Here is a 26,989-nt window from a genome sequence, read left to right on the forward strand (position 1 = left end):
TCAGTTGGTGACCCCTATTTCTTGTGTTATAGGAAGAAGTAAACTCTTCTTTATTCACTTTCGCCATAGCAGTCATGATTTTATAGACCTTATCATATTCCTCCCCTTAGCTCTCTCTTTTCTAAGCTGAAAAGTCCCAGGCCCTGATCCTGCCAAGGCCTAACCATGTACTAAACTTTATGCACTTTTTTACACTACATTTTACAAATTTTAGTGTTTGGATTGAAGTCAGTGGGATGAATGCATGCATAGTCCAGAGTCAGTCATGTAAGCTCTAAAAAAAAATGTGATGGATAGTCATAAAGCCAGACATGTTTATCATGAATTGGCTATTCATCTGGTGGCATAATGTTTAATACATCATGTTTAGATGGATTTTTTTGATATTTTTTATTTTTTGCTCATTTGATATAATATATCAGAAGATGCTACCTTGAGCTTCATGTTAACCAGAAATTTTTATGATGCATTTCAGGTAGCTGCTGTAAATTTCATGAGTTTCCTATTTTTAATGAAAACTAACAATATTTGCATAACTTATACAATTCCCACATATTAAAATCATTTTTTATTTAAATATGTTTTATTTATAAATATTTTACTTAAATAAATGTTTAGAATAGGAAAGTGTTAATTAAGTTCTCTGGCATATCTGGTTGAGTTAAAAAAATATTTCTGGTGCTGTACTGTTCTTGCATAAAACCTAAACCTCATTCAAAACAGTAAGAATTGGCATTCCTCCTTGGGGCTCAGAGGTCTAAGTATCAGTTTTTTAAAAGGCACAGCTTATACTTCAATTTATAAAACATATTGATTAATAGGACTAATGAATACATGCTAAAAGCTTATATTTTCATGAAAATTTAATTTGGCTACCTGTATGGTGCAATGAGATGAAGTGCTGGATGTAAGGAGGAAAAAATAGAATTAACATTGGACTTTCAGTTTGTCCTTAATCCAAGAACAAATAAATCAGAACTTCTTGTTCTGTTATGGGTTGCATGATTCTTAGAAAGTCTAGCTGAAAAACTCTAAAACTGCTCTTTATTAGAAAAATGTTCACTAGTTGTCAAGCAGTGCCACTCACAGGCTTGAAATACTATGATAAAATGATTTTTCTCAACAGAGTATAGTAAGGAAGTATACTAAATAAAGAAATATTCCAGTGGCTGACGAGTGCAGAGTTCAGTGAAATTTGGGGCTGCGTCTAGACTTGCATGATTTTGCCGCCTGTCTACACTGGACGCAAGTATTTGTGCAAGAACACTGACTTTGTAATGTACAAAATCAGTGGTTCTTGCGCAAACGCTCTGATGCTCCCACTCAGGGATAAGCCCTCTTGCGCAAATATTCTTCCACAAGAGGGCCAGTGTAGACAGCAACATTAATTTCTTGTGCAAGAAAGCCTGATGGCTAAAATGGCCATCAGAGCTTTCTTGCGCAAGAGAGCATCTACAGTGGCACGGATGCTTTTGCGCAAAAACAAATCTTTTGCACAAAGGCACATGCCAGTATAGACGCTCTCTTGCGCAAATACTTTTAATGGAAAAACGTTTCCGTTAAAAGTATTTGTGCAAAATCATGCCAGTCTAGACGCAGCATGGTTGTTTACTGAGTTGAAAAGTATCTTCATTTTGAAAAGTACACTTGGGATCAAACCCATTAATGCTGCATATTTAATCTCTCATGTATAGTAACCATTAATGGGCCAATTTCTGCTCTGTTATAGAATCATAGAGTTACAAGACAAGATAATAAAAATCAAGGGCACTATATATGTGCTCACAGAATCATAGAACTATATGATTAGAAGAGACCTTAGGAGGTCATTGAGTCCAACCTGCTGCTAAAAGCAGAACCAATCCCAAATAATCATTCTAACCAGGGCTTTGTCAAGCTGAGACTTAAAAACCTCCAGAGATGCATATTCCACCATATCCCTAGGTAACCCATTCCAGCAGTTCACCACCTCCTAGGGAAATAGTTTTTCCTAATATCCAACCTAGACCTCCCCCTCTGCAACTTGAGACCATTCCTCCTCATTCTATTATCTGTCACCACTGAAAACAGCCTCTCTCCATCCTCTTTGGAACCCTCCTTCAAGTAGTTAAAGGCTGCTATGAAATTCTCTCTTCACTCTTCTCTTCTGTAGACTAAATAAGCCCAAATCCCTCAGCCTCTCCTCATAAGTTATGTGCTCCAGCCCCCTAATAATTTTGTTGCCTTCAGCAGGACTCTCTCTAGTGTGTCCACATCCATTCTGTAATGGGAGGCCCAGAATTGGATGCAATACAGGCAGTCCCCGGGTTACGTACAAGATAGGGACTGTAGGTTTGTTCTTAAGTTGAATCTGTATGTAAGTCGGAACTGGCGTCCAGATTCAGCCGCTGATGAAACTGACCGCCAGTTCTGACTTACATACAGATTCAACTTAAGAACCCCAAGCTTCCCCAAGTCAGCTGCTGCTGAAACTGATCAGAGGCTGATTCCAGGAAGCCTGGGGCAGAGCAACTCTGCCTCGGGCTTCCTGTAGTCAGCGCTGGTCAGTTTCAGCAGCGGCTGACCTGGGGACGCCTGGGGCAGAGCAGCTGGGGTGCTGCTGGGTTGCTCCAGTAGCACCGCTCCTCGGCGCTACTGGACCAACCCAGCAGCACCCCAGCTGCTCTGCCCCAGGCGTCCTGATTCAGCCACTGCTGAAACTGACCAGCAGCGGCTGAATCAGGACCTGGGGCAGAGCAGCTGGGGTGCTGCCGGGTTGGTCCAGTAGTGCCCAGAGCGGCGCTGCAGGACCAATCGGCAGCGCCCCAGCTGCTCTGCTCCAGGGTCCAAAACAAAAGCCTGGTCTGCTGGGGGTGGGGGGCACACTAGCCGCGCCCCCCCCCCCAGCAGACCAGGGACACGGGGAGCAGGGCCGCAGCGGCAGCGGCAGCGGGGTGCCGCGCCTCTGAGGCTTTGCTCTGGCAAAGCCTCAGAGGCGCGGGGAACCGCAGCTGCTGCCACTTCAGTCGCGGTGCCTGTGGTCTGCTGGGGACCGTCCCCAGCAGACCACAGGCACGGGACTGAAGCGGCAGCAGCGCGGGAACCCGCCCGATGCCCCTGGTCTGCTGGAGACGGTCTCCAGCAGACCAGGGGCACCGGAGCAGCTTACGAACGGGGCTTTCTTGCCCCGGAGATCGCAGGTAGCAATTCGCTACCTCGACCTCCGGGGCGAGAAAGCCCCGTTCGTAAGTGCGGATCCGACGTAAGTCGGGGACTGCCTGTACTCCAGATGTGGCCTCACGGAACCTCATCAGAGTTCTTTTGTTCCAATCCTTCCATTTGTCCAGGTCACTCTGGACTATATCCCTATATTGCAGCATATCTTATCTCTCCCCCAGCTTAGTGTCAGCCGCAAACTTGCTGAGGGTGCAATCCATCCCCTCATCCAGGTCATTAAAGATGTTAAACAAAACACATCCCAAAACCGACCCCTGGGGCATTCCACTTGATACTGACTGCCAACCAGACTGTTACGTGCGAGTCTCTCCCTCCCCCCCCCCCCCATCCCCTATTAAAAGGGGGTGGGGTCGGGACCGCTCTCGTTAGGTTCACGGAGCCCCCACCCCTAGTTTACTCTGGGCCCGCACACAGAAAGGGAGAGTCGCCCATATGCCTGGGCCGGTCCCGAGGCACAGGTCCCTCCTCTCTCTGGGCCATTACAAGGCCCTGTTAGAAATCACAGTCTGGGTCCCAAGCAGGTTTCCCCCTCGGTCCAGGGTCTAAACTCCCCTTTGGGTCTACTCAAGTAGTCTTGATTTGCAGTCTCTTGGATATGTCAGGGAACTCGGGCCCTCCCTTGCTCCCAAGCTCTAGCCCCAGGACCCTCAGGGTAAGGCCTGCCGGTCCTCGCCCTAGCGGTGAGTCGTACAGCGTTTTATTCACCACCCCCTCTCGGGGGCCGGGGAGGGGGTTGCTTGCCGGTCCCCCCCCCACGCCCTGTCCTGGGCCTTCTTCCTACAGGGTCTACATGCTCTTCCTTTGTGCTCCTTTCCCCCAGGCAGCCCCTCTCAGTCTCAGTACCTTTGAGTCGCGCTCCTGCTCGGGTGGAAGCCCCCGTTGTGGGTCCACGCTCGCGGTCCCCGGTCTGGCTCCATAGCCCCTGCAACCCCTACCTGCTTCGCTCGTAGGGTCCACATCACCTGCCCCATTGGCCCAGGGTTTGGTGGCGTTAGCTGGCTCCTCCCCGGTGTCCGCTTCCTCCCTCGGCGCAGACTGGGCGCTTTTGGACTCTTCTGCCACTTCCATTGCAGTCCTGGTGTCCTTGGCCACCTCTGCCTCGGCTCCTGTCTCCACTACTGCTCCGACTGCAATCCCGGCGTCCCTCGCCGCCTCCGTGCTGGCTCCTTGCTGCTCCTGCTGCCCCAGCCGCGGTTCCAGCATCTCTCGCCGCCTCCTCACCGGCTTCTCTTTCCTCCCCCTCCTTCTATTGCAGCAGCAACCGGGGGAGGGGGGAGGGCAGGGCCGGCCTCCTGCAGCGTCGTGCATCTGCTCAGGAGGAAGGAAGGGGTTAACTCGTCACACAGACATTGAGCATTAATCACTACCAGTTGAGCCCAATAATTTTGCCAGCTTTCTATCCACCTTGCAGTTTATTTATCGAATCCATACGTTTTTAACTTGCTGGCAAGAATACTGCAGAAGACCATATCAAAAGCTGTATGAAAATGCAAGTATATCATGTCCTCTCCCTTCCCCATATCCCCAGAGCCAATTACTTCCTTATAGACGGCAATCAGATTGATTAGGCATGACTTTGCCATTGTGAATCCATGTTCACTATTCCCAAACACTTTCCTCTCTTCCAGATTCTTCAAAATGGGTTCCTCAATGATTTTTCTAGAGACTGAGATGAGGCTGACCAGTCTGTAGTTCCCAGAATCGCCTTCTTTCCTTTTTTAAAGACTGGCACTGCATTTGCCTTTTTCTAATAGCTCGGGACATCCCGTGCTCACTACAAGTTTTCAAAGATAAAGGCCAATGTCTCCGTAATCACAACAGCCATCTTCCTCAGTACCCTCAGATGCATTAGATCCAGCCCCAGGTATTTGTGTATGTCCAGCTTTTCTAAATAGTTCTTAACATGTTATTTTTCCACTGAGGGCTGTGAGCTGATCTTGTCTAAGAAGACAGAGGCAAAAAAAAAAGCATTGAGTACTTCAACTTTTTCCACATCATCTGTCAGCAGGTTACCTCCCCCATTCAGTAAGGGTCACACACCTCTCTGCCCACCCTCTTATTGCTAACATCCCTGTAGAAACCTTTCTTGTTACCTTTCGTATCCCTTGATGACAGCAATTCCAGTTGTGCTTTGGCCTTCCTGATTACACCCATGCATGCTCAAGCAATGAATGTATACTCTTCCCTTGTCATCTGTCCAAGTTTCCACTTCTTGTAAGCTTCCTTTTTGTGTTTAAGTTCACCAGAGATTTCACAGATAGGCCAAAGTGGTCACTTACCATATTTGCTTTTCTTGCTGCGCATCGGGATGGTTTGTTCCTGTGCCTTCAATACGGCTTTTTAAAATACAGCCAGCTCGCCTCGATTCGTTTCCTTCTCATGTTAGTGTCCCAGGGGATTGGGCCCATCACTTCTCTGAGGGATTCAGTCTGCTTTTTTTGAAATCCAGGGTGTGTGTTTTGCTGCTCTCCTTTCTTCCTTTGGTCTGGATCCTGAACTCAACCATCTCATGATCTTGGATGCCGTGTTTGTCACCCACACCTACTTCCCCTACAAATTCCTCCTTGTTTCTGAGCAGCAGGTCAAGCTGAGCATGGCCCCCGGTTGGTTCCTTCAGTACCTGTACTAGGAAGTTGTCCCCAACATTCTCCAAAAACTTTTTTGGATTATCTGTGTACTTCTGTATTGGTCTCCCAACAAATATCAGGGTGATTGAAGCCCCCTGTGAGAACCAGGGCCTGTGATCTGGAAGCTTCTGCTAGTTGTCTGGATATCTCTCCCATTAACTCCATTATGAGGGTGGCAGAGAGCAGAATGTGGCTTGCTAACTGTGATATGGTATTATAAAGGAGGAATAATCCCATTGTTATTTCTGGAAGGAACTGAGAAGTATGCCACAGTAGATCAAATTGTTCACTCAGGTACACAAGTGTAAAAACAGAGCAACTTCACTTTCACCCTGTTTATCAGGAGAGATTGTTGCTATGAGACACATGGTTCCAAACTGATATTATTGCACATTATCTAAAGTATATGTTTAGATTTTGTTCTGCCATGTTTTGAGAGGTTCACAAGTAGATTGCTTGTTAAGTAAATGAGATGAAAATCTGTTTTGGTGCTTAACTTCTCTCAAAGCTATTTCATTTTTGTGATGATAATATTGCCAAAAGCATGGGAGGTTGTCAGAACTGTAAAAATTTTACCCCACTGACACAAGTAATGCCATTGATGTGTCAAAAATTCAAGTGTCAATAATCCAGTACGCATATTATGATGACTTATATAAAGTTTTCAAATAACATAATAGAGACATCATAAAAATCTTGAGACACAGGTAGTCTGTGTTAACCATTAGTTAAAGAGCACTTATGCAATGGTCATGTTTTCCTAATAACATCTCAGTATAATTTCTAAAATTTAGTTTTGGATATATATAATCAAGTTTTCAAATGCACTAGTCCCCTATATTCATGCTCAGACACTAGAAAGTGCATTTTTGACCATTAAAAATCATGCATGCAAGGTTTAGTTCTTAAAAAGTACACAAGCAGATTTTTGAGTACACAATGGAAGTGATATTGAAACCTCTATCAACACTTGGCTCCTAAACGTGTTTTTGGTGACTACAAAATATTTCATTGCATATTGAGTTTGGAGTTCTTCCAGTGCAAATTCTCTGTCCTCTACACAAAAGGGAGGCCAAGAAAAATTATTCCAGGTAAAAAGGTATAGGAAACATGAGAAATCCAGTGCTGCCTCATCTTTCAAATGAGAACTCTGTACAAGCTCTTGCTCCATTTCTGTTCCTTGGGATTCAAAAAAGGATAGCCTGTTTGACTGAGAGATCTGATAGAGCAAGTACAAACCACCTTCTACATCTCAAATCACAAACATAATTCAAGCAGTTGTCCCCAGGAAGGACCACCCAAAGGAGAACTTCATCTCCCATTTCATAATCCCTCGGGAAGATGATCGATTTGGAAGATATGCATTAATCATAACTGTTACAAATAATATAAAATCCAAAAGAGGAAAATGCACTATATTTGCAGTGACAGAAAATATTTATTCATATCATGGACCTTGCCACTCTGGCTGCTGTAATAGACAAGGATAAGGATCAGTCACTCAAATGTTATGACTTTTATTTCTTTCATGTAGATGCAAAGAAATGTGTAATTCCTTATGAAGAATCACTCTTGTGTGTATGCTAAACCTCAGTATTTGTCAAGGCTAAATATAATTACACTCAACCCTGTGTAATTTGCTCATACGTCTCCTGTCCTTCCTGTCTTTTGTGTAGGATTTCTGTTATGATATAATTAGGCCCCTGCCAAATTCGCAGTTCATTTTGATCAGTTGCACTACCAGAGAGTTTAATTGATCAAGTACATGTTTTCAGCTGCTTATATCTGAAATTTCATGGCATAACCACGAGGGTCTCAACCCAAAAGGTACCCAGAAGAAAATGAGTCTGATCTCCTCCTTTCTCTGCCCCCCAGAGCTGTCATTCAACAAGGAACGACAAGTCCTGTCCCTCCCCACTGCAAGAGGTCTCACAGCTAAGAACACCTGGCGGGGGCACTCCCAGTTGCAGGGGAATATCAGACCCAACTCCATAAGTCTCCTTAAGCTGCAAGAGCCTCCAAGACTGGAGCTTCCAGCATGCGTCTGATCTCCCCCTGAGAGCAAGTCCTCTCCCGGCCCAACTTAGTTGGGACTTGCAGCTAGGATCCCCTGGGCAGAGGTTCTCCCAGCAGCATGGAGATCAGATTTTATACAGAAGGGCTTATTTCATGGTCTGAAACACATTTTTCCTGGCTGTGAAATTGATAGGGCCCTATATATTTCTTTTTACTCTCTCCTTTGCTCCACTATAGTGAGAGACAATATTTGATTCTTTCCTAGGGCACAGACTCCATTTCCGGATCTGTGTAATCTGGGCACTATTCACTGAATACTTAACTTTACCTAGGGAAACTAGATAAGGCCAGCCAGGATGCAGCTGATGTGAGCATCCTTCTATTTCCCAATTTGGAAAAGAAGGCATGCCAGTCCCAATCAGTATGCCTTTTAGAAAAGTTGTGGTTTAGTCTTATTTTGAGGACCATTTTCTCCATGGACACACATGCCTTGGAATTACCATCTTGGGTTATTCAATTGAATTTCCCTGCTCCTCCTGCTTACAGCATACTTTCTTTTCTCCATCCACAGCTTTAAATGAACTGTCTATCCTGCAAAAGATCTACAGCTTGTTTAACATGGGAATAATTCACCCATGCCTCCATTGTACAGAAACCTACCCATATTATGTCATTGTATCATAGAGGACTGAAGATCTTCAGCCTAAATTGTATCTGTTCCTTTTCTGCCCTTGAACAAGGAAAGTTACATTTAGGGAGAAATTCTTAATATTCAGATCCAGGAGAGCTCACTAAGTGCATTATGCCTTTCGGTGAATTTCAAGAATGTGTACTTCCATATCCATTCAACACTTCACAAGCTCCTTTGTTTTTTCCACTACATGACCTTGCTTTTGGCACTTCTGCTTGCAATATGTTCACAAAGATCATATTAATAGTGATTGCCACTCTCTGAGCATCTCAGTCAAGACAAACTCTTCATCTTCTCTGCTTGTTGGTATAAACAGTAGTCACTGTCTGGAGCAGTGTTTCTTAAACTTTTTAAGACTGAGGAACACCAAAAAATATTTTTTTTATTGTTTTAAAAGTTATTGACAAAAAAAAAAAAAGGTTGCCTGCTCCTTTAAGGACAGGGCCATTTCTGTTGTTCTCTGTGGCACACCGGTGTGTAGGTGTCCGGTATTGACCCGGACAGTCCAGTATTTTCGCCTCTTGTCCGGTAAAAAAAGATTCAGGGAAATACCGGACACCTAAAATGTCCCGTATTTTCTGATATTTTTTTTTCCGGCCAGGAGGTGAAAATACAGGACACCTGACAACCCTAGGGCCCGGGCCCAGCCCCCGGCCTTCCTCCCCCCACCCCCAGACCCCATGCTTACTTGATTCCGCAGGGAAGCTAAGTTCTGGCTTGAACAAGAACACAAAATGGCCGCCGGCAAAAAGCCTAAAGACCAAGGGGAAGCAATGCCTTTCTTGGGTCTTAGTGCTCAACCCACTCCCCTGTTCCTATTCCTATTCTAACGCTAACTTTTTTTTTTCTCAACAACTTTGGCCTCCCCCCCCCCCCTTTTTTTTTTTCCTCAACAGAATTTTTTCCCTGGTGTGTTTTTTCAGGGGGGGGGAGCAGGGGCGGTGGGTGTTCAGTATTTTTGGTTCAGCCATCTGGCAACTACCGGTGTGCTGTGGAACACAGTTTAAGAAACACTGGTCTGGAGGGTGATGCTTCAAATAGGGATCTCTTCAAGACGCCATATTGTCATCTTGGGATCATCAGACAAATCTCTAAACAAGTGCATTCAGTTTTTTTCTGGGGCCCAGAGGATGCTTTTCTGAAGTCCAAAGCATCTGTCTTCTTGCAGATTGCTATCACACCCCTCCATTTCTAGGATAATGACTCATATCAGCTTTGGAAGCTGCAGGTTATGAATGTGCTGCAGGGCATCTCTTATCTATACTGGAAGCATAGAAAAATACAAATTTCAGTTGCAAAATCAAGATTTAAAAAAGGTGCTAAATAATTTAAATTAATAAAGAAATTAAAAATCTACTAGAAGAACCCTGGGTTTGATTCTCTGGTTCACTATGGCTATTCTGCACTGCATAAATGGTACAGAGTGGCTTTAAAGAAGTCAGAGTTAACAAGGGGAAATTCCCCTTGCACAAAAGAGTTCTCCTTTGTGCCCTTTTCCCTTAGGTAATGAGGGAGCAAGTAATACCATTCAAGGGATCAGAAATGGGTAGCATGGGGAAAGCATGATACAACAGTGCTACACCATCTCTCGACAGACATGTCATAAATTAAAACTGCTGCCCTGCAACTTTAATTTATTTTGGGATCAAGTGTCTAAGGATCAGGAGACAGAGCAGTTTCTTGCAGCCTGCCACTCTCAACTGTGCCTGAACTCAGCTGGCTTCAGCAGGTCTGGAGAATCTACCTACCCACTCTGTACCAATAACTATTTATTTGTGACTGTAACAGCAGCTCTCTTCTGTTTGTTTTCATTATGATTTCACCAAGAGATGGAAACTTTAGATAAGTAAATCATATTATTGCTGCTGAATTTTTAAAATCTGTGTACATTTTAGAGCTCAGCTCAGATGCAACAGGCAGCTTTTTTTTTTTTTTTTTTTTTTTTTTTTTTGTAATGCGTATAGGCCAATTTTACAGCTGTGCTGACTGACTCGGATGCAGGTCAAGAATTTGTGCAAGGTCACATAGTGAATGAATGGCTTAGCTGTAATTTGAACCTTGATCTTCCTGTTTTTTGCTACAGATCACACAGCCTCTTTAGACTCCCCAAGTAGCTGGTCAAGAGCGTTGAGGATAGCAACTGTGGGCTCAATCCTGCAGGCCCAGTTTACAAATGTTAGGACCACTAGACTGGACCCTGTAGCAGCAACAAGTTGCCATGTGATCTTTGTCTTTTTAAACTTGTGCTTGCCATAATGTATGCATGGCTTTTCTGTTCTTCCAAAAAAAACTCTGAAAGCATCACAGACTGAGAATTCCAATAATTTGGAATTGTCTGAGCTGATATTTTGGCAAATAATATTTATCCTACCACTGATTTGGAGTTTGGTGATCTTAATAAAGGGAACCCTTAATCTGAAATATCTGTCATCAGTCAGCATAAAAAGTTGGCACTGATTCCAAAGACCTCATTTTAAAAATATCAACAACCTAATATTACCCCAATTGTAGCAAAGTAATTGCCCTCAATAATTATATTTATTTATATTTGTGTCATCCTTGATAGGCATACAGTAATATCTTGCCTGAATTCATCAGCAATAAAAACCAGCAATTACTTGACTGGCTTTTCCCGTACTCTGCAGCTTGGAGGAAGAGGGAATCTGTGGTCCACATTTTAGGACTTAATGCTACATATCAGGCCCTTGGGTTCAACTTTGAGCAATGTTGCAAAGTTTTATACTTTTAATCGTATAGCAGTCACATAAGAATTCATTAATCAGATTTAAATGTGAACTGAAATGGCTTTTTAAATAATTTAAAATTGTGATCCAAAATTGTTAAACAGATCTGTTGTCTTGTACAACTTGCAAATGAACGTGTTTTAAAGGTGAACAAAATTTCTTTTTAGCAGTTTAGGCCTTTGGGTGTCTCTTTTTCCTGCATGAACTATATTGCTTTTCTTGCTAGCATTAGCCAAATCTTTAATTATACTTGAGAATCACAGAAACTTGAGAACTTAAACTTAGGGCTTGGTCAAGCATGTAGGCAATGGAAAAATATGCTAACTTGATTTTAAAATGAATTTATGCATTTTTAATAAGACAATAAAGTGGTAGTTTATTGTTTTGCTTTTTGAGGGTGCCCTCTGATGACACACAACCATTGCAGGAAGCAGCTGAAGATTAGCAAAATTATCATGCACAAGAGTGATAGAATTTCTGTGAATTGTTTGGCTGTGAGAAAATGAGCCCTAATATTAGGATACAATTCTACTAAAACAACTGGTTCTTATGCCTATGGTACAAGCACACTGCTGTTAATTAATTTAATTTCTTCCTAGGCTTGTTCTGCAACTTATTCCTTCTCCCCTTTTAACCTTCTGCTCCTATTGTGTGTCCAAAAAGGGGGGGGAGCGGGGGGAAATTGGCTATAGTCTTCCCCTTTTCCACAAGTTCTGCAGGTTTTTCCGATTAATCAATCAAAACTGATACACTGTCTGAGGACAACCCTGGGTTATCCTTCAAAAAACACAAACTTGTTTGTAAGCACGAAAGTGTCAGTACACAAGCTATTAACTAGTCCAGTAAGTTATTCCGCTGAATACCACACACACAGAGCCCGCTTCCCTCTCTTTATGCTATCTGTCAAAATTGAAAAATGCCAACCTTGCCTGTAAACGTAGGGCTACCTACTTGTATTTATGTGTGCTACATGTGAATGAATGTTGTAGGCATTGGAGCACCTGTGTCATCTAATTCCAGCATACACAAAAGCTTCCCACCTAGTTACAAACAATAGAGTATCTAATTGCATGCTCTGAAAAGGGCTTAAGTCTAGATCAAATTCTTCCCAGCTGTTTTGTTGCACCCTGTGGCAAATTCACCAGTGGAATAGTGATGGGGTGACTGCTGCTTGGCTTCTCCTGGAATTTCCATCAAGCAAGGCAGATTTAACAACTGGGCATTTGATAGGAGAATATGTTCAGCATATCACCAACTGCACTTGTTCCATACCAGTGCCACACATTTTTTGGGGTGTGCTTGTTGACTCCTGGCCTTTTAGCAGATTGGCTAGTTTCAGGCCTCTTACAGCACTATAATCCAACACACTAGACTGCTCACCAAAGGTAGGCTCTCTGTCATTGTCTGGCAACACCAATTCTGGGTGAATTTGGCCCACTAAATCTAATACAACTAACCCAAATCAAATTGAAAATATACTTTGAAGAGTGTAACTAGTGTCTGAAGCACTGAATGGCAGCCAAGAATTCCTGGACTCTAAACATGGCTCTGATATTGACTCTTTTGGTAGCTGTGGTACTCTATTGTGAAATCTGTGGCACTTTGCCTCAATTCTACAATATGAAAGGCTGTCATGGAGATTATTTACGTGATATTGTGAAACACTTTGAACATGAAAACCTGTAGTTTTGATTGCTATAGCTTCTGCAGCACAAAGATAAGAACTGGAGGTCCTATACAGTGAGTATGAATTCCTTTTACATTATGAAACAAGGCTCACTGCATGTTGCCAGCACCTTGTCATATGTCAGAACCTGACAATGAGGCAGGTCCAGGTGACGAGGGGAGCAGGGCAAGCCTGATGATCCTCTGCTTCACAGATGCACTGAAATTATCCCATGCCTAGTATGAAAAAAAGAAACCACATGAGCTACCTCGGTTTCAAGGCTTCAGAAACAGCCAAATTTTCAGCTTGCATGAAGAATTTATTCCCATCTTTCTTCCTCTTAGTTGTGCATACTATCCCAGCAGGATGCTTGTGACACTTACTGTATTGACAGGAGGTAGGGTACATAATATAAACAAATAGCCCATCATCATTTTGGCTTAATTTTAATATTATAAATGCATTTTAGTTTTGTCAAAATGTTTTAAACTGTTTACAAGTAGAACAACAAAACTAGAGATGCTTCCTTTGGACTAGCATTGATTTTTTTTGGTAATAGCATAGGTTAAGATTTTTCTCAATGCCAGATCAAAACAGGTTTACAGTTACATACATTGAGCTTTAAGAATGGAATAATGGACTTTTGGCTAAAAGTAAGACGTGTGAATCAGCAGATTTGAGCTTTATTCCTGGCTTTGCCAGATCCTTTCTTAGATAAAACACTGAGGCCAAAATGTTACTATTTCAATGCCAAAAATTAGGAACCAAAATTCTTAGACACCTAAATAATTTATCTTTTTTCAAAGGTGCTGTGTGTCCACGGTTCTCATTAACTTTATTGTATCCTACTTTGCATTTTTGTGCTAACCTCTCTGTTTAGTTCTTCAATCAAAATTAAGATAATACTTTCCTGCTCACAAAGGTGAGGCTTAATTGATTAATGCCTGAAAAGAACTTGAGATTCTTGAGTGGAAAGGACTGTATTAAGGCAAACTGTTGTTGTTAAACTGGTTTCACAAAACAGAGTACTTGGTAAGCTCAAAATGCCAATTGTTATTGAGAGAAATGTTTTGGGAAACTTTCTACCATATGAACTTTTATATTTATATGGTCACTATACGAACTTTCAGTACTACAGCAGTGATCAAAAGGGATTTTTTTTCTCTTAAGTGCACAGATTTCACTAAAGTTCAAGACCAAGTAATCAGAGATTTTTTTTTTTTAAATAAATACAAGGAGCCAGCTTAGGATCCAGCTGTCTGTTTCTGTTCTTGGTGGGTGGGTGGGTGGGTTTGTTTGTTTGTTTCTTTGTTTCTTTGTAATGAGACTTTGAATTGTATTGTAAGCCATTGGCACTTTAAGATAGAATTTCTACTATGAGAGAGAAGAAAATATTTCTTAAAATAGAGCTTAACTATATTTTACTAATTAATTACAAACTCTTCTTTAATAGTCTGACCACTCTTGCTTCAATTTAATAAGCACAAAAATGAGTTGTACAGATTGAGTGCATTCTCTCAGTAACAGAACGCAAAGTGTACAAGAGAGTTTAATTTTAATCCTGCTAGAAATTTTTTTTCCATTTAAGTATTTATAGACTGTGATGAAGTCACCTGTTAACCCTGTCTTATAAAATAAATAGATTGAGCTGCTTTAGTCTCTCAATGCAAGGCAGGTTTTTCAGACCTCGATTCTCTCAATTCTTTCTTGTAGCCCCTTTCTGAACCCTTTCCTATTTGCTAACATCCTTTTCTAAAGTGTGGGACCACAACTGGATGGCTTTGTTCTAGTATCGGTCTCACTAATGCTCTCAAATACTGTATGCAGAATTCTAAAACTACTATTGGTTAAAAGTTCCATTTACTTCAGTGTAGGTAGTGTTGTGTCCAAGTTTTCACTTCCTGCAGTACATCATTTCCTGAATTTCAAAAATGTTAAATTGCTACAGAATCTGAATAATTGTAAAATAACTTTAAAAATGAAAAAAATGTAGATAAAAAAATCATTTAAACTACTTTAGATTAGTTAGGTTGCAAACTTTCAAATTGAAGATTTGCCAAACCTACTTGGGTCATTCTGTAAATGGTGCTTCTGGAGTTACCGCAGATGTTAAACCTTGATAAAATCCACCCTATTTTGTTAATGAACATGCAAGTAGTTGTTCCCCATCTGCTGCCTCTGTCTAAAAGGCTAGGAAGACCTTCCTTCTTGATCACAAAGGACATAATTATTGTCTGTAGAAGAGTCAAGTACAAATACAGTTCATCCAGTCTGACCGCTACTACACTAAAGGCCACCAAAGATTAACAGCTGCTTCTCCTTTGATTAGGTTAGGTAATAATAGTTACTTTAGTTAATAATTGGATGGATTCCGAGGCCATGTAATTCAGGTTTAGGCTGTCATTTTTTGCTGGCATGTAGCTGAGCTGTATTATTGGAATGGAGCCTGTAATCCTATTAGTCAGTTGTCACTCAAGTCATAGTAGAGAAGATAAGGGGAATTCAAAGCCACTAAGGCGTTGTAACAGGTAGGAAAATCAGTGAACCACACATATTCTTTTTTCAGGGAACTGTCCTAATTTTGGTTCTTTAATTAAATCCAATTCACTCTAATTATAAAAAGAAGAAATTTTAGTTTAAATATTTTATTTTTCATAATTAAATCCTTTCATAGAATTGCAGACTAATCTATATAGAAAATAACAAATTATCTTTGTTTACTTATCCATCCCTACATGGATACCTCTGAACAGATGCATAACGCTTGAGATGTTACATTGAAGAGAGTTGCTGTATTTTCTATATGACAACTTTACAATGGTCTAAAGATTAGAAATTAATTTTTCATATCTCTTCAGTCAAGTGTGCTGGCTTTCTCTAAAACAGGACTACTGCATTTCAAAATGATAAATACTTGTGAATGGGCAAAAAAGACCTTTTTTATGCAGCATTGGTTTTGGTTACTGCAGCTGCTATTAACTAAATTATGTCTCTAGTTAACACTTTCTAAAGGTTAGTTTAAATCTTAGGTTGCTTAAGAAAACAAGTTTTGATAAAGCCTTTTTTGTTATGAAATGTATATATTACAATGATAGCTACTTTTGCATGCTTGATACCTGTTCATTTGCCCTTGATTTTCTGCAAATTTTCTTAAACCTCCAAATCCTTTTGCACCTGGAAATCAGATGTTTAATTATGTTCTACACTTATTTATGCAAATCTATATAGAGAAGGAGCAAAATAGTTTCACCTGCTGTTCCAAAGCCCAGCTGGAACACACTGATTAACATTTTCTAAACTAATCCTTTTATATGGATTAGTTTGGGGAATAACTTTTATCAGTCCAAATATGTAATTCCTTTCAGAAGGCCAGGTTTTCTAGTCAAGTTTATAGAATGGGTCCCAGTTCAATATCTAAGCAGAACTACTTTGGAAGCTAAGCATTTTAAGGATTCCAGGCTGTTCTTCAACAGTGCAAAGAGTATTTGGTACTAGATCTTATACCCTTTCCAAATAGGGTTTTAACAGGTACCCAGGGTAAATTACTTACTCCTGAGGGCATTCTGCACCAAAATACTAACAATCCCTCACCAAAACAAAAAATTGTGTACAGTATTTTAAAATTCTACAAAATTCTGCAAATGCGAAGGCTCTAACATGGCACTGGAGGGCACAATATGAATTTGGGCCACATTGTGGAGGAGTTCATTTATGGGGAAAAATTTCAAGAGAACAGATTTCCTTCATGCTTTGAAAAAGATTTTGTTAGATCAGTACATAGACATATCAAAAGATAATATAATATTAGATGTATGAAAATTAATGTCATCTTTTGAATTTCATATTTCTGAGATTAACAACATTGATATTTTTCTTTTTTAATACCTTTATTCTTCTTTTTGCACAACTCGTCTTTCGACTATAGGCCAGGGTATATGGTATGTAGCTGAGGGTGCCCTCCCTTGTGGGGGCACACTTATTTTCTCATCACTCATTCAGGTACAGTTTTCATTATTAGGGATCTAGTTGCATACAACATACACTCTTGGAACATTATTTGTGGAGAATTCACCAGTGATACTACTTTTCTTGTATGGACTAGGACTGCACCTTTTTGGTTTCTATAACCTCTATTGACCCAAGACCAAGAGCCCCAGAGCTGTCCCTGAATCTGGGATTCTCAGGTAGAACGGTAGTTTGCTATGACTTGGTCATTAGTAGAGCTGTACCAGTTTCACAGCCTGAAAAACACGTCAAGGGCCTTGAGATAAGCCCTTCCCTAAGAAATGTATGTCTCCTTGTTTCTAGGAGCAATACCATCTGTCCTTCCCCTGCCCAGTCAGAGGTAGAAAGCCCACTTTGATAGGGCCCTCTCAGCAGCACATAGAAGAAACGATCCAGCTCCAGAAGTCTCCAGCTGCAGGAACCTCAGGCTGCTGCTGCCCCATCACAGACAATGTCCTGCAATGGGATAGGCACGTGGGTGGGTGGGTGGGTCTAGTCTGGTCTCTCCCTCTCACCACCATAGAAGGGGGAGAGACAGATCCTGTCCTTCCCCTGCCCAGTCAGTGGGAGGAAGACCTTTTTGAGTCCAGCTCTGAGGACAGCACAGAAGTAAGGATGGCAAGCCAATGACCCCCTATAACAGGTTTGTGGACTCCCACCCCCCACCCCATATATTTGTGGGTCAGGACCCCATGGTTATAGCACTGTGAAATTTCTGGTTTAAACAGCTGAAAATGTGAAATTTACCAATTTTCATATCCTATGGCCATGAAATTAGCCATAATGGACCTTGAATTTGGTAGGACCATAATTATTAGGATGACACACACATGTGCCAAGTATTAGCAGTTAATTCAGACATTAGCAATCTGTGTCAACAAATAGTTGAAAGACTCTTAGAAATTGCTTTAACTACTGTAACCCTGTTTATCTAGAAAACATCCTTTAAGATAAGTTTGTCCAAGAGCATTCCAGAAATCAGTGAAATCAACAATGGATTCCAGATTACTGAGTACCAGGTTTTAAAGTCCCTTTACTTCAGTAGGAGCTGTGAATAAATAATTTGTTCGTGTATTTACCCCAAATATGCTACCATAATAATTTAGGTTAATCTTCCCCTGTTCTTATTCCCATATGTATGTAGTCAGCCCTTCAAGTCCTACTTCTCCATTCCAATCTGTCTTGAACAGTTCTTCAGAAAATCTGCAGTTAGCCAGAGCGTTTTGTATAACATCCCTCCATTCACCACAATAGTTTTAGTTAAATATCCTGATGAATATAAAAGATAAACAAAGCAACAAGATTAAATTTAAGGCTTTATCACCTTTATATCCAAGCACCAAAAATGTTCTTGAATTTTTATTGATGATCTGTGTGATAAAATAGATAGGATATTAATTTTTTTTGTTTCAGAAATACTGAATTGGGAGGATTTACAAACGCAGTGGAGGTCAGAGAAAGAATATAAAGGGACACAAAATAAATTAGAAACATAGACTAAAAAGGAAGTTCTTCAAATATGCAAGTTGATATTTTGATCATAAGAATCTAAAACACAGATACACAGTAGGAGAGATGTAACTAGAAGAACAATACTAAAAATCACCTAGAACTAGACAAGAGAAAACATTAAATTGGACATATGTTTGCAATGTGATACAGAGATCAAAAAAAGTCAGTGCTATTTTAGAGTACATGTATGAAGACATCCTGTTTCCACATACATCAGTAATAGTCCTTTTCTTTCTGGCTTTAACATGACCTAACCCAAAACAAGGTTTGCATTTCTGGGCATTTCATTACCTGATATATAGACTTTGAGAAAGTAGGAGGAATTTGGAAAAAGCAAGAAAATTTGGTATGGAAAAATTACAAGGAAAAGGAAAGATTTGGAATGAAATATGTTTGCTAAACAAAAACCAAAAGAAATTTTAGGAATAGTGTAATCATGAAAGAGGGAAAAGACTTGGTATAATAAAATTGAATATAGTTTGAAGTAATGGAACTGAAAAGAGAAGTGGTGAAAGCTGCATTGCTTAGCTCATTTAAAACTATAGAGTAGATGCAACACTAACAAATGAACTGTAGGGAGCAGTCCCACACTGACAGGTTGGTGGCTTTTCCATCTGTATTGTCTGATGCTTGTATACCAAATATATCTAGGAATTCTCATACACATTTCTCAAAATGTATTGTACGTACTGTTATCAGAAATCACTAGTGTGGTGTCCTGACAGATATTTTGCTCTGTCAAATGTTGATACCCAATCAGCTGTGCATGTGTTCCCTGTGTTTGCTGTTCTTGCTTTACACAGGTAGCTAGGCCAGCAGTCTCCAAGAAAACCCACAAGGGCCACAAAATCAGATAAGGTACAAAGGTGCCAGGCCAGGTTTATTGTCAACAAAACATGCTCCTATTATCTAGCAGACTCTACCAGACCACTAACACATATATGCCCATTTCAGGGGACCAGTTCAGTCAGTGGCTGGACTCTCCACTGCCCCCTTGGCCAGAGAAGAACAGTCCCTGTATGGTATACACAGGTATAAACAAGTTCCACATCATTCCTGACATTTCAGGGTGCGACCTTCTGATATATTTGGGTGCCAACCATTACCTTGTACGTGGTGGTTTGATTAAAACATCGCTATGCTTCAGTCTGCAGAAGAGAAGAGTGAAGGGCGATTTGATAGCAGCCTTCAACTACTTGAAGGGGGATTCCAAAGAGGGTGGAGAGAGGCTGTTTTCAGTGGTGACAGATGGCAGAAGAGGTGGTGGAATCTCCATCCGTAGAGGTTTTTAAGTCTCAGCTTGATAAAGCCCTGGCTGGTATGATTTAGTTGGGTTTGGCCTTGGTTTCAGCAGGAGATTGGACTCGATGACCTCCTGAGGGCTCTTCCAACCCTAAGATTCTATGATCATGCTGTCATCTTGAACCCTTTCCCGGCTCTGGGTCATGTTCCTATTATCTATGGGGAGTGTGTTGGTACCAAGATGTTTCCTAATGACGTGTTCTGGTATCACCGTTTGGAACGTGTTGGGTGCCTGGCTTGTGCCTTGTACTTTTTAGATGTGTGTTTCTCCATCAGCCCTATTCATGTCAGTATCTCTGAGCCGAAGCCTGTCTTTTGCTCACAGCTCAACTTTACTTTATATTAACAAAGATGACTACTTTCATCTAACTTTTAAGCTTTACACTAGGCTTGTGATTTATGGATTTATTTCAGGCCGCCTTCTTACTATACAAACATGTTGATTGTTTTGTGTATGAGGTTTCCTGGTAACAATGCATTACAAAATTGAGCATACGCTTTCAATCACAATAGAAAGTGGTAGCTTAGACATGCTTTGAACCTTCCCATAGGATTCAGTTCTGCTCTCATTAAAATCATTTGAGGAAATTTCCATTTACCTGAGTGATCCAGACTCTCACCCTGTTGGAAGATGTGACTTAGGCCACATTGTCACTACCAGAAAGATTGACACTGCGGCAGACACTCTTCCAGAATTCAATTTAGTGGGTCTAGTAAAGACCCTCCTTAATTCACAAGGAATAAGGGAAGTTGATGGGAGCGTTTGCTCCTGTTAACCTACATCTGTGGAGTAGGCTCTGGAGGTTGAATTAAGGTGCAGTGACTCCAGTTATGCAATTGAAGTCGCTGGAGTTGTATATATTAGTATCACCTTTCAAGTAGAAGGTACCAGGGGTCAGTTCTGGAGCTGATTTTGTTCCAGGTCATTAATAAAGATGTTGATGAGGGGATGGATTACACCCTCAGCAAGTTCATGGATGGCTGTATGCTCGGCAGAGAGATAAATATACCTAAGAGTAGGGGCAGGTCCAGAGTGACGTATATAATTTGGAAGATTGGGCCAAAAGAAATCTGACAAGTGTAGAGTCCTGCACTTGGAGCGGAAGAATCCCAAGCATTGTTACAGGCTGGGCACCAATTGGCTAACTAGCAGTTCTACAGAAAAGGACCTGGGAATTTCAGTGAATGAGAAGCTGGATATGAGTCAACAGTGTATCCTCCTGTCCAAGAGGGTTAATAGCATATTAGGGTGCATTAGCAGAAGCATTTCCAGCAGATCTAGGGAAGTGTTTTTTCCATTTATTCGGCACTGAGGAGGCCATATCTGGAGTATTGCATCAAATTCTGCGCCCTCCTTTACAGAAAGGATGCAGACGCATTGGAGAAAGTCCAACAGAGGGCAACAAAAATGTTTAGGGGACTCGAACACATGACTTACAACAGTAGTCACCAACCAGTAGTTCGGGACCTACTGGTAAATCTTGGAGCCTCCAACAAGTAATCCTGACTGGTTTGCTCAGGAAGCTATCAAGCACTGGCACTTCCGTTGCCCCTTCCCCCACTGTCCTGCTACTCCTGCTCTCTGCCTTGGAGCTGCCCCTTGGGAGCTTCCTGCTTGCTGTGCAGGGTGTGGGAGGGAGATGAGGGGGGTGCTGATGTCAGGGTGTCCCTCCTCCCCCCACTCCTGTACCCTGTCTCCACACAGAGAAAGGGGGATGGAGGGGTCTTGGCAATGCAAATCTCTGTCACTCTCACACACTGTGTGTGTGTGTCTGTCATTCTCACAAACACACACTGTCCTTCCCTCTCATCTTCTGACCCAACACACATGTGGGGGGGGGGAGGGGTTGTTGCTACTTCTTTAACTGATTGCAAGGTGTGTTAGTTTGAGGTTTTTACTGAACTGTCCTTACCTGCAGACATCACTTCAGCAGCTCACATTGATCAGTAATTGGCAACCGCGGCCAGTAGAAACTGTATGCTCAGTGCCTGTAGATGAGGGGCAGCACGTGGTTCCATGGAGCCATCGCTGTACATGCCAGCTGCTTTCAGGAGTGGTGCAGGGTCAGGGCAAGAGTAAGCCTGCCTTAATCCCACTGCTCCACCAGTTGAGCAGCACCTGTTTTGGGGAGGGGAGGAGCAGCGTGCATGCTTCCTGAGATGCCAGATCTGGTGCGCAGCCACAGGATTCCTCCCTACCCCCCTGCCGCAGGAAGCCGACACTACCTCCGTTTTTGCAGGAGGTTGTAGCTCCAACACGGGCTCCTTCTTGAAGGTGGAGAGGGATGGGGGGGAGGGAACACTTTATGATCGACTGGTCATGCCACCGCAATTGACCAGTCGATCGTGATCAACAGGTTGGTGACCACAGGGGTACAGCCTTACCCTTGTGTGAATGTTTGCCTGAGAGGTCTCAACTTGCTTGAAAGAAAATTATATGCTCTTAAATCTTGTTTTGTACTGTGGTGTTTATATATGATTTCTAATATTGATAAGAAAAAATATGAGCTATGAACTCCTATTAAAATATTTGTTATTACCATAGTTCATAAGGGGCTGTTCTGGCCATGCAGCATCCACAGAGTGCTTTACAGATAAATCATAAGGGAACATGATCCTTACATTGAAGTTTTTACAGTCTAATTGTATACATGACACACGTGAAATCAACAAACAAGTGGAGAAGAAAGGAGGAAATTGGGAACAGAGGTTGAGGGTCCCACAATTGTTAGGTTTGTTATGTGTGGGATTGGTCCTGCACCATTAAAATTAATGGAAGTTTTGCTATTGACTTTTTTGGGCCAAGGATCAGCTAAATACATTTGGGTAATTCCTATTTATGCTCACAGAAATTAATCTCAAATAGGGAAAAAAATAAAAAATGTTATAAAATACATACTTGTCCCTCATTTTTAGACTGTGTCCTTCAATGTTGCACCTCAGATATCAGCTAAATGAGGCTCGTGTTAAAATAATCTTCATTATTGGCCTGATCTTGCTTCCATCGAAGTCAGTTAGCGCTTCACCATTAACTTCAGTGGGAATAGGTTTGAGCTTTGAATCCATATCTATTTAAAAAGCTCATAATAGCTGTGGTATTATGATAAAGTGAAATATCAGGGAAAAAAACATATTAAAATGACTAACTCCTGTTTTTTCAAAGGGGTATTCTGCTCTGTGTTTCTATAGTGAAAGAATCAATGCACTAATTAAAAAGGTGAAGAATCTGATTAAACTGTATCTACTAAGTGTACATCAAGGCAGTTACACAGCAGATACGGCTTTTAAATACTAAATTTTAAATACTAAACTAAATGTTTTTAAAATTTCAGTAAATCTCCCAGATAATTATTATTCTTTATTTGTATTTCTCCAGAACGTGGCAGATCAGATAGCATTCCGGGTTGCAGGAGGACTCTCAGCTCTTGAACACATTCTTCAAGTAATGATTTCTTCCACGAATCTGAGTGCAGTTTCACGGATTCCTCCGAAGTATGTATGGAGCTACCATTGCCATTTTGAATCATAGCTAGATTATGCTATCCTTGATGTGGATCGTTCTTTTCCACTAATCCCGTTGACTTTATTATTTATCTACTTGCTTGCTGCTCCTTCTTTGTGGTGTAGAAGTTAAAAAACGAGGGCTGTAATCTATCTTGCCATTAAAGTTCCTGATGGAAGACAGTATTTGGCCCTAGGACCAGTTTTAAAACTCTAGGACCAATTTTAAATCTGTGTTTCACTCTGTTTCTTTGAGAGATGATCTCCCTGCCTTTCCAGAATAAGGAATGCATGCTCATTCTGGAACAGCGGAGACCTGTCTTCGTTAAGACTAACAAGGTCCCTATTTTGTTGTTTTTTAAAAGTTCTTTTATGTGTTGTGATCATAACGTGATCCAAAAGGAAACAGTTGTTCCTAGAGATCACCTTAGATTCCTCCTATGAAACTGACACGTGGGCAGTCTGGTTCCTCCACTGATTACAGTGATTTGCTAATTGTGGTGCTTCTTCCCAGGGTGATTCCATCACAGGGATGGGCAGTAATTTTTGATGGGGGGCCACTCCAAGATTTTGGAAAGTGGTCAAGGGCTGCACTCTTCCATGATATTAATGTAGGAGAGGGAGAGCTTGGGATAAAGGAATGGAGTACAGGGAGGGCATGTGGGGTCTGGGAGGGCATTTGGATGAAGGAGGCAGTTGTGATTTGGGCACAGGACTGGGGTACAAGAGGGGGTACAAGGATTTAGGTTGTGACCTAGGGCAAGGGATTGGAGTGCAGGGGTTTGGGTTGTGACCTGGGGCAGGGGACTATGGTGCAGCAAGGGATGTACAAGGGTTTGGGTTGTGACCTGAGCTAGGGGATGGTGAAGAGTCTGGGGAGGGGGTATGGGTTCAGGAGGAGGCAGAGGTTTTGGCTTACATGGGCAGAAGGTTGGAGGGAGGGAGGGAAGGGCTCAGTTGTCAGAGACAGGAGAATTACCTGGGTGACTCCCAGCCAACAGCCCAGCATATTTCTGAGGCAGGCTCCCTGCCTTCCCCGCCCCGCCCCGCACAGGCTGCAGGAGCCATGTGCATCCAGGGCCAGATTAAGACCTTTAGAGGCACTAAGCATTGAAAAGATTATGGTGCCCCGCCCCCCCCCTTATGTAATTCAAAATAAAAACAATACTATACTGTCAAATCTTTTTTTGTGTGTGTGTGCCCCTGCTTTGCTGGTGCCCTAAGCACATGCTTAGTCTGCCTATTGGGTAATCCAGCCTGGCGTGCATCTGTGAATAAGGGCCTGAGGGGAGGTGGGAAGGGTGCTTCCTGTGATGCCTGTTCTTCAAACAGGCAGCTCCTATTTGCCAATGGGATTGTGCTGGGCGTTGGGGCAGTGCCTGAAACCGCCCCCTCTCCTCCCTCCCCCTCCCGCCCCTTGCTCTGGCTCACAGCTGTGAAACACAAACAGCCTGGCAGAGGAGTCTGCTTGAAGCTCCCCGCTGTATCCATTGGCTGGATCCAATGGCTTGGTGGGCCGGATGCAGCCCATTGGCCATATTTTGCCCCACCCTGTTCCAGGATATATGGTATCTTCTGTCACTGTCTGCTTTCCTTGCTTTCCCTTTCTTCACTCAGATATCCAGTTCAGTGCTTGTTAAGCATGTCTCCTATCTTCCATGTGATGTACATATCCCAATGACCAGAGTTTGCTTTCTTTGACAATATTTTGTAACATCGCCTGCTCTTTTGAGTTCTTTGAGTCTCTCATTTCTTATTTTGTCTTTCCATGAAATGAGTAATATCTTCCACAGCCATCTGTGATGGTCAGCCTTCATCCTTTTTTTATTAGCCACTGTAATCAGTGAAGTCTCTGCTCCATATAATAGCATATTCAGTACAATTCCATGGTATAATCTGACCTTTAATATGGTATGGAGACTTCTGTCAGACCAGATCCGTCCAAAATTATTTGCTTTTCTTGATCTTCCCCATGACATTATACTCTCCAGAAAAATGAGCTTTTCTTCCTGTTCAATTTATGCTTTCAATTTTTGCTGCTTTCTATTCTACCTATGATACAAAGGCAGTCATTCCATTCCATGGCATACTTCGGAAATCAATATCACTGGCAAAATAAGGATCATGTAACTCATCTCTGCTAACACATTTTACATCATTCACGAAATCTTTTGTTGCCTGCTTACTCACCCAGTCTGTTGCTAATGCAAAGAGGATTAGTCATTGCACATGTTCTTGTCTAACTCCTCACAATATCAAACCACTCACACAGGCCTGTGTCAGATTTTACTGAGCATACGTTTCTAACAGAATTCCTTAGAATCTCTCTGTGGACATTATCAAACAGTTTCTTAAAGTCAATAAAGTTGATTAAGAAGGGTTTTTTCCCCTACAAACAGTGGTTGTGGGGGGGAGTTGGTGATTTGTCAGTGTGAATTCTAGTTGCATAATGATCTGTTTGAAGGGAACCCCATCTGTTGTTCTCATAATATTCCATATGCTACTCTCTTCATTCCATGCAAAATAAGTGTAGCCAATACTTTGCCTCAGAATTAATTGAAATATAAACACATCTTCAGTTTGTGCACTCAATGAGATTACCTTTTTTTTGGCAATACAATGATATTGACTTTCCAGTCCTATGGCGCTTGTTCTTTCACTCTCTGGTGGGTTTTGAGGGTGCGAGCTCCGCACTCCGTCACTCCCCCGCACCCCGGGATGGGGCCGGCGGAGTGGGGGATGGGGCTCCGCAAACCCACCGCCTCCGGGAGTCTAGTTGGCCCTGTATTCGGGGTCCATAAGGGTGCGGGGCCGGGTGCGATCACCCCTCGCCCCGTATGGGCCAAGGGGGTTCGGCGGACCCGGCCCGGTGTCTTCCCGGGCGACCCCCGGCCGGGGCTCTTGAGCCGTCCCTCTTGTCTCAGTCTCTCCCTCTCGTTCTCTCTCGGGGAGGGGTAGTGTGCCAGGCTATTACAGCCTCGGGGACCTACTCCGAGGCAGGGGGTGTGCGGAGTGGGGGACCCCGGCCCGCCCTCACCACCGGGTCCCAGCCCGAGGCCTTAAGTGGGGTGGGTGCTTTACAGCGATTCCCCCCCGGCAGGCGGGGCAGCCGCCCGAAACTCGCCTGCCCACGGGCGCCAGAACGGTCCCGCCTCGGGCTCCTTCCACTCCCGCGTCGCCGGCCCCCCTGGCCGGCGCAAGGTCGAATCACTCACCCCGTCGCAGACGCCGTGCCCATCCCAGGGCAAGTCGCCAGCTGCCTGCGTCGTCCTTCTTTGTTGCCCGGAGGGGCTGGGTGCTTGGGGTGCCGGGAAGCCAGGATGGCTGCCCTCTCGCTCCCCCCCTCCTGAGCGTCTCCTCGCCCCGGTTATAGTCATGGGCGGGTGACGTCTGGGGCGTAAGCCCCGCCTCCTCCGGGGCTCTCCGGTCCGGCCCCGGCCGGGGCGCGCCCGAGGCTCCGCCCCGGGACGCGAATCGCGGCACCCTGATCGGGCATCTTTCTGTGGCCCGGGGCTTCCCCCGCTTCCCTCCGGCGTGCACCCGCCCGCCCCCACTTTCTGCCACGGCGGGGCCGGCAGCGCAGCGCAGCGCCAGGCGGCTTTCTGCCGCGTGCGGCGGCCGCTTCCTGCTCGGGGGCGGGAGGTCCTTCCCCCGCTCGTCGTGCAGACCCTGCTGGGTCCGTCACACACTCGTATTACATCTGAGGGTT

At 43.0% G+C, this 26,989-nt stretch overlaps 1 protein-coding gene across 10 annotated transcripts in view; it reads left to right on the forward strand.

Moving 5' to 3' along the window:
- Positions 1-26,989, forward strand: part of SCAPER (S-phase cyclin A associated protein in the ER) — a 406,842-nt gene that overhangs the window by 233,145 nt on the left and 146,708 nt on the right. For all 10 annotated transcript variants that reach the window (XM_075897363.2, XM_075897366.2, XM_075897365.2 and 7 more), the window contains one exon: positions 23,156-23,271. In XM_075897363.2, the coding sequence (XP_075753478.1) occupies positions 23,156-23,271 (116 nt within the window). The remainder of the gene's footprint in view (positions 1-23,155; positions 23,272-26,989) is intronic.

This window comes from Pelodiscus sinensis, chromosome 14 (assembly GCF_052426305.1).
Source record: "Pelodiscus sinensis isolate ZL-2025 chromosome 14, ASM5242630v1, whole genome shotgun sequence".
Lineage (NCBI taxonomy): Eukaryota > Metazoa > Chordata > Testudines > Trionychidae > Pelodiscus > Pelodiscus sinensis.